General features: G+C 31.8%; 1 protein-coding gene across 1 annotated transcript; it reads right to left on the reverse strand.

Annotated features, from left to right (window-relative positions):
• Positions 1 to 4851: 4851 nt before the first annotated feature.
• On the reverse strand, positions 4852 to 6967 carry LOC102582376 (protein NRT1/ PTR FAMILY 2.7-like). Its single transcript, XM_015304573.1, has 3 exons — positions 6686 to 6967; positions 6072 to 6592; positions 4852 to 5683 (listed from the first exon to the last, which is right to left on the reverse strand). Exons 1-3 carry the CDS (start codon positions 6965 to 6967, stop codon positions 4852 to 4854), a joined length of 1635 nt encoding a protein of 544 aa, XP_015160059.1.
• Positions 6968 to 8006: the final 1039 nt, after the last annotated feature.

Consider the following 8006-nt stretch of genomic DNA (forward strand, 5'->3'; position numbering starts at 1 on the left):
AAACTTAGACATTTGTATCATTAAAATCACTAAACTTAGACATTTCTATCAATAAAATCACTCAATCAAATTTATCACTAAAAAAAGTATTGGCATAGCAAAATAAATTATTATTTTTATATCATGTAAATATGAATCCCACAAATAAATAAAATTAAAGAAATCTCATTAAGAACTTTTCACTTCCTCTCACAATTTTTTTTAAAAAGAAAAACAACTAAAATGTATGTCCGAAAATGATTTCAAAACTTATTTATCAACAATTTTGAAAATTAATTTATTCAAGCTCAAACGAATCTAACGTTAGCAAACAGTGGAATTACGAAGGAAAAATAGATCTTTACCTATTATATATAGCAAGAAACATTAATAAATTACACGTCGAAGAACTTAATTAATAATAATACTTACCTGTTCTATTTTGACATTTGTTTATTGTTTTTCTTCCTGTTTTGGATTTAATTTGTTGTTTTGCTGAAGTACTTGTACTCATTTTTTTTTATTAAGGAGGCAAACTAAATATTATGGTATTACAGTAATATCAAAATATGTTTCACTTAAGAATTTCTTTTCATTTATTTATTAAATCAAGACATAAACTATACAACAATATCATAAAAAAAAAATTTGTTTCCGTGATTAAGTTTGTCCGAATTTTTTTAATAAGTTTTCTTTAATTTTATCTATTTGTGGGTTCGTGTTTACCTGATATAAAAATATACAAGTAATTTATTTTGCTATATCAATATTTTATTTAATAATAAATTTGATTGAGTGATTTATTGATAGAAATGTCTAAGTGTAGTGATTTTATTGATACAAAACAAAGTTAAACGACTTTACTAGATAAATTCTCAAAGTTGAATGATCTTTTGAGATATTAACTCCTAAGGCATAAAATCAGTAGTAGCACATTCTTTTTTCCTTCCACCAGTCGCAAATTAATTAAAATTATAATGGGACATGCTATCCGATGGATATCGCTTGATATGACATTTTGCATGCTATCGATGACAAGATGCTCCACAATCAACCAATCGATTAGTGACAGAGTTCAATTTTTTATAAGATTTTAAAATATATATATATAAAAGAAGTCAGAGGAGTTTATATTAATTTTAATATTATACATATAATATAATTATTCGTTTGAAATAGATTCAAATGAAACTCCTTAACCTTATTTGCTCCACCTTTGCAATCAACAAACTAAGTTTAGAGTCTGAGCCTATGTAATAATATAAAATTTACATAAAAATTATTGAAATAACGTAAATTCACGAATCTAAGCGCTCTAGATCTGCCCCGAAAAGGTTTTGTCGTTCTCATAAATGGGATAAACTCACCACTCACTAATTTCCTATATATTGCGGTGTGTGTGTGTAATCCGACATGTTATCTGATCTGACACTTGCACTCTTCTTTTCGGCACAAAGCAATAATCCATGTATTTATTTTGTTTTCTTAATTATTTATATAAAAAAAATATAATCTTGCCGTGAGATATTCCAAAAATAAATACATTTAAGCATTTAACTAAAAGAATTATGTCATTTATTAATATATTTTTATATAATGAACGTAGCTTTTATTTGTTAATCAATGCGATTATTCATCTTTATTGCAAAAAAAAAAAAAAAACTACTATCTTGTTGTTGCTTGTTTGTCAACAACATATTCAACGTAATCTGAAGATGATATATAGTATGTATGCAGATCTAATTTCTATCTTTGTCGAGATAGAGAGGTTATGACATGGGCTAAATGAGTGATTCATGAGAGTGGCGTGGTTGTTTAAGGAGATGGGGAATTATTAGAGGAGCTAAATGAGCATTAGCTAGTTTGGTTGTTGTGGACTTATCAGGAAAATGACAAAACGAACAATGTTTGTTGCTACAGTACATAATGAGGCACAACATACACTGACAATTGACATTATCTATCTTCTATATATAGGAAAATACAGCTCTATGGGCTTACACACCACTACTGTATGCTTTGCTCGCACGTCTCCATAAATCATGTTTTGTATCTGAAATCATTCAAAGGGCCCTAGCTTTCATAACTTATGGATTCATAAAGTATTTTGAACAAATTTCACATGGCTATTTTTTTAAAGATACAAGGGCAAATGTCTTTTAACTTATTTGAAGAATTATTTTCTCTAAAATATCAAATTTTGGAGCCTCTTAGACCTTAGTTTGTGGTTTAAAATATTAAATTTACGAGTAAGCATTTTGGAACTTCCTTAAATTCCGCTTCAACCGAGCATATATGTTGAAAGGATATTATAAAAATTAGTAACTTCTATGTTGAAGTCTTCCCTTTAGAAAGCTGGGCGCCTTGAATTTGGGAGTTTTAGAACGTCCAAAAAGGTTTATATTTTGTATCATCGCCTTAATTAAGGTGCACGACTCATATATAGTTCTGGTATTTGGGCCCAATTTAGGTCAAGATTCATGAGACAGAAAAAGAAAAAGTACGTAATTAGACATATTTCACTATCATATATACTATTATTACCTATACTTTTAAAATATTACGTATCTTACCATTAATTTAGAGTTCCCTACGTATCTTACACTTAGATACATGTAATTTTGCTACCAGATACACAAAATAGGTAGAGAGGCGAGCGAGATTGGGGAAGGAGGCGAGCGAGATTCGTAAGTATCCCAAATACATGTGAATCACACTAGATATATGTATTTGTATATAGCTGGAGAGATTCACATGTACCCAGGATACCAGATACATAGGAGAGCGACGAGCGAGATTTGCTATGTATCCCAGATACCTTCGAATCCACTTGAATACAATGTATCTAGAACAAAATACACCTAAACTTGACCTCATGTAACCGATATACATGTATCTGGATGTATATGGAGGCACCAAAATTTGGTAAGATACGTAATATTGCAAACAAGAGTGTATCTAAGTAATTAATTCATTAACTAGTGCAATTTAATTTATGTAAGTCCTAGAAAATTCACAATAACATGGTTCTGGTCAAATTATTACGGATTCACACCCAAACTTATATTGCTCCTCTCATTTATTACAAAAAAAAAACAAAAACACATAGGTTTATGGTAATGTTTTAAATTCTTAGATCCTAAATTATTACGGTATAGACTTCTTTTCAATTGATTCCATTTATTTGACAAGTGTTTGATATGTTGGACTATAACGCATTGTTTAGACTACTATTAGCCAACAATCCATTTAAGCGCAAGTAACTCTACTTGAACAGAGTTAAGCAATGACTCATTGTTAATTGAATGATTTTTGCTAAGCTCCAACTCAACTCGACTTATCCCTCCCTATAAACCAACGTAATCAAGCATACTGAAGTAATTAAGCATAAAATAACTGAGAAAATTATCAAAATGGTCCTTGATGTATTGGGGTTGCTTTATATTAATCCTTAATATACTTTAGGTGATTGAAATAGCTTTTCATGTATGACAAAATGTGTTCAATTTAGTCTTTTACCCTAAACTTAACAATTTACCCCCAAAAACTATTAAATATAACGGTGGGGTCCACATAACTTGCAAAATCCACCATTTTTATCTTCTTTATTAGCTCAAAGAAAGAGTTTCATGAATTCTAAAACACAATTTTCTCTAACATCTAACCACACAATTACAAAATAATTATGTAAAAAGATTGAATGAAATGGATCGTCAAGAATTTGATGGTCAATAAGAGTGGAGATGGATCTAAAGACAACAACACTAAACCGACCCAAGTAAGAATCAACAACAATTGCCCCAACAATGGCCAATCCATTTGAAAGTGCAGCGCATAATCCAAGAATACTCTTACCAGTAGCAGCACTCAAGTTATAATATGAGTGGTTAGATAATTATTCTTGAGAAGCACTAGTAATATCCAAGAATACTAGTACCAGTAGCAGCACTCATGTTATCAATAGCAGCATACGTTCTACCGACAAATTAAATTCTTGATGATCCATTTCATTCAACCTTTTTACAATAATTATTTTATAATTGTGTAGTTAGATGTTAGAGAAATGGTGTTTTAGAATTCATGAAACTCTTTCTTTGAGCTAATAAAGATGGTAAAAATGGTGAATTTTGTAAGTTATGTGCGCCCCACCGTTATATTTAACAGTTTTTAGGGTATATTGTTAAGTTTAGGGTAAAAGACTAAATTGAACACATTTTGTCATACATGAAGGACTATTTCAATCACCTAGAATATATTAAGGACCAAAATAAAGCAACCCCAATACATTAAGGACCATTTTGATCGTTTTCTAATGATCAAAGTTTAAAAACAGGTCTTTCACACGATTCAATCGTCCTAAAATTGGATAAAAACAAATCTTAAGTCTAATTTAATCCAAAAATTATCTGTCCAAAGTTTTATTGCTCTTCAATAGTCAATACTGTCCATCAATAAAATAGCTTTATTATGTAAGTCAATAAAAGATCCTGAGTGGGGGAAAACCACACCCTGATACCTGAGTGGGCGTGCAATCTAGAATTATTTTAAAAAAAAATCACAGACAAAACTAAATGTCAAGATCTAATAGCAAATATTCATGACATACACTAAAAAAAAAAAAAACTTGTTGATGGATATTTTAGGAACTTTGTAAAACCAAGCACATATTACAAAAAAAAATCACAGACAAAACTAAATGTCAAGATCTAATAGTAACTTTCTTCATATTTTTGGAACTTGTTAATGGATATTTTTAGCCTTTTACTAAAAAAAGAATTACTAATTTTGTAATCGCAACATACAGTAAAAAGATACATATTTTCATAGACAATAATCATGACCACCAATTTTCTTTTCTTTTTGAGCGGTGAATCACTCATGAGAAGGAGAATCACTATGATCCACTACTGCCTTGATGTTTTTATACTTGTAAAACCAAGCACATATTACATAGTAACCAAAATTCAATACTCCCCCTACAACCAATAGCCCATACACTTTGTCCAATCTTCCATTATTTATGTTACCTGGTAACCATGTAGTTGTCCTTCTAACAACATCAATTAGAGTAGTGGTCAAGTAAAATGATATACCAATAAGCACGGATATCATCGCGGTCGCCAAGTTCTTTAAGGTTATTGGGAACTCTTGGTAGTACAATGATACTTGTCCAGGAAGATGAAATGCCTCTGCGATACCAACAAGTGCTAATTGTGGCACAAGCCATAAAGCTGACATTGGCACAATAATGGAACCTTGATTGGATTTTGCTACATTTAGCCTCTTTGACTCGACTATGGCTGAGACACCCATACACAAAAAATTGAGCACGTGCCCAACCCCAATTCTCTGGAGAGGTGTAAGTGATTTGCCAGACAAATTTTTCCACGTAGGAAATAGAAATTTGTCGAACAGGGCGAGGAATATAGCAGTAGAGAGCATGACAAAAACGAGCATGGAGCCAGCTGGGATTTGGAAATTGGGTCCTAAATGACGGTCCATTGTTAAGGCTTGAAGGATTGACAAACTTCCTTGTACGCCAATTGTTGTGCCAAGAAAAAAACTACTTGACCATAGTGGTAAAATTTTAATTAAGGTTTTGAAATCTTCAATTTCTTGGACTGAACAAAGTCTCCATGACTTAGCTGTTGACCCATCTGGTTTAACATCACCTTCACTTTTAATGGCTGCACGGTTCAAAAACCTGCATCATAATAAAACAAACAAATTACAACTTGATAATTAAGAGTTTGATGAATTGGGCTATGGTCTCTTGATTCAGTTTATCTCAGCTCAAGTGACTTTGAGTTGAACAATGACATATTTATTATTAATTCAGCCAATTTTGATCCGTTCAAACTCAACTCAAATTGGTAGGTTGAGAGTACATGTCAGGTCAGGGCCTTTTGGGAATCGGATGGGGCGAGGAAAAAATAAAATAATTCACACTTTTACTAAATGATATGATTACACAATTAAATCATCAAATCTCACAAACATCGTGTTACGTTATTGAATTGATCATAAAATGTAAAGTTTGCATATATTATTGATGGATCATATAGCTAGTTAAAGCACGTTGGATATATTACCTGTAGGTTTTTGAAGGCTCAACAAGCATTAGTCCGTGGTAGAAATCTTCACTAGTCGATGGGAGTGACAACTTTCTTTTCCTAATACTTGCAACCACAACGCGAGCCAAACTGGTGAAAGGACTCCCTTCTGGCTTAGAATTGTTGTAAAATCTGGTCCCCAATAGAAAAATGGCTGTACCAAGTACATTAGCTGCTACACAAATGATATATCCAGCTTTCCAGCTCACGTTATCTTCAACATACACAATAGCTGTGGATGCTACAATAGTAGAACCAGAAAAGAAGAAAAAAAACCAATTGAAGAAAATCCCTTGATCTTTTGGTTTATCAAATTGGTTGGCTCCCATTGTTGAAAGGGTTGATCGGAGACTAGCATTACCCAGAGTCGCCAAAACTATGGCTGCATAGAGTACTACATATTGAACTTTTGGTTTAGGGGTACATGAGGTTGAACCAACTTCACACGGTGTAGGCCTCAATGAATCAACTGTCGTTGTTAGAGTTAAAAGGATTGTGCCCTACACGTACAAATTAAACAACAAAACAAATCTTAGGAATTAATGTATATCAAATTATACTTGGATAACAAAACAAAATTAGCTAGTTTTTACCAATAATGAGATGATGGATGAAATCCAAATGATAGAGAAGCAACCAAGAAAAGAGTCGGCAACAATTGCAGCAAGGACAGGAGTTAAGCCTCCAGCACCATTAACCAAATTTGTTATTTGAGCAGCATCAATACTCTCCACACCAAATTCCTTAATCAGATACACAATAAGATTGCTCGTCAAACCTCCAAATGCTAGGGTCAACCCTACTAAGCTCGCTGTTTTTGTCAAAATCAAATTATGGATCGGATTTAGCTTCAAGTATTTTGTTATAACATGCATGTTAAATTACTGTAACAACAATGTGCAAGTACATGGATAACATCATAGCATTAGAGCTTTTGATTACTCCATTTTTATTCAACATTGTAATAAATTTGAACAATAAAATAAACGACAAGTGCCTGATCAAATCGTGTAGGAACATGGTTCAGGTCTACCGAAAAAGAGAGAGAGAGGAGAGACCTATGATGAAGGGGAAGGTGATCCATCCTCCGGTTCTTCTTGATATCTGTGCCTTCGATGGATCTTCCATAGTTGAAAAAAAACAAGGGATAAATAATAACTTGAAACTCCTAGGAGTGCACTTATATATATTATCACCTCAAAATGTATGGATTGGAAAGATATATTTTGATCAAAAGAAAACTCAACAAATAAAGTATGAACCCATGCGTTTAGTAGTTGTTTTTAAAAGGATTTTAGTTTCCTTCAGGATATTAAACAAATAATATACTATTCTCTTTGTTCTAATTCATGTGTTATGATTCAGATTTCCAAAAACAAATCTCTTAATTTTAACCATAAAATCTTTAAAAATAAAAAATATGACAATACAATAATTTATAATTCAAACAATATTTAAAACGACATACAAAAAAATGGCAAATAAATAATGTTATTTGACTCTCAATCGAATGTCGCCAAATCAATATGGATGGGGAGTGCTATTGTATGTTATCATCTGCGGATCTACAATATTTGCCACCAACGCTAAGGACAACACACTTTCTTGTTTAGGAAATTAAATCAAATAGTTGTATTATTCTCCCTGCAACAATTTTGACAATAAGGGTGTGTTTGGTACGAAGGAAAATGTTTTCCTGGAAAACAAGTAGATTTTTGACTTATTTTTTCATGTTTGGTTGATGAGTAGAAAATATTCTCCGGAAAAGATTTTTAATGTTTGGTTTTTGAATGAAATATGTTTTTGAGAAATATCGTTTATTTTAACTAGAGTAAAAAATATTTTTTGAAATTGAAAATACTTTTTGAAAATAAACTTAAATTTTTTTTTGGGTGGGGGGTGAGGGTGGGGGGT

This window comes from Solanum tuberosum, unplaced genomic scaffold (assembly GCF_000226075.1).
Source record: "Solanum tuberosum cultivar DM 1-3 516 R44 unplaced genomic scaffold, SolTub_3.0 scf00575, whole genome shotgun sequence".
NCBI lineage: Eukaryota > Viridiplantae > Streptophyta > Magnoliopsida > Solanales > Solanaceae > Solanum > Solanum tuberosum.

Coding starts and splice junctions, on each gene's coding strand:
- LOC102582376 (XM_015304573.1), bottom strand. CDS start 6,967: ATGCATGTTATAACAAAATACTTGAAGCTAAATCCGATCCATAATTTG. Junction 6,593..6,685: donor CATCCATCATCTCATTATTG/GTAAAAACTAGC, acceptor TTGTACGTGTAG/GGCACAATCCTTTTAACTCT. Junction 5,684..6,071: donor GAGCCTTCAAAAACCTACAG/GTAATATATCCA, acceptor ATTATGATGCAG/GTTTTTGAACCGTGCAGCCA.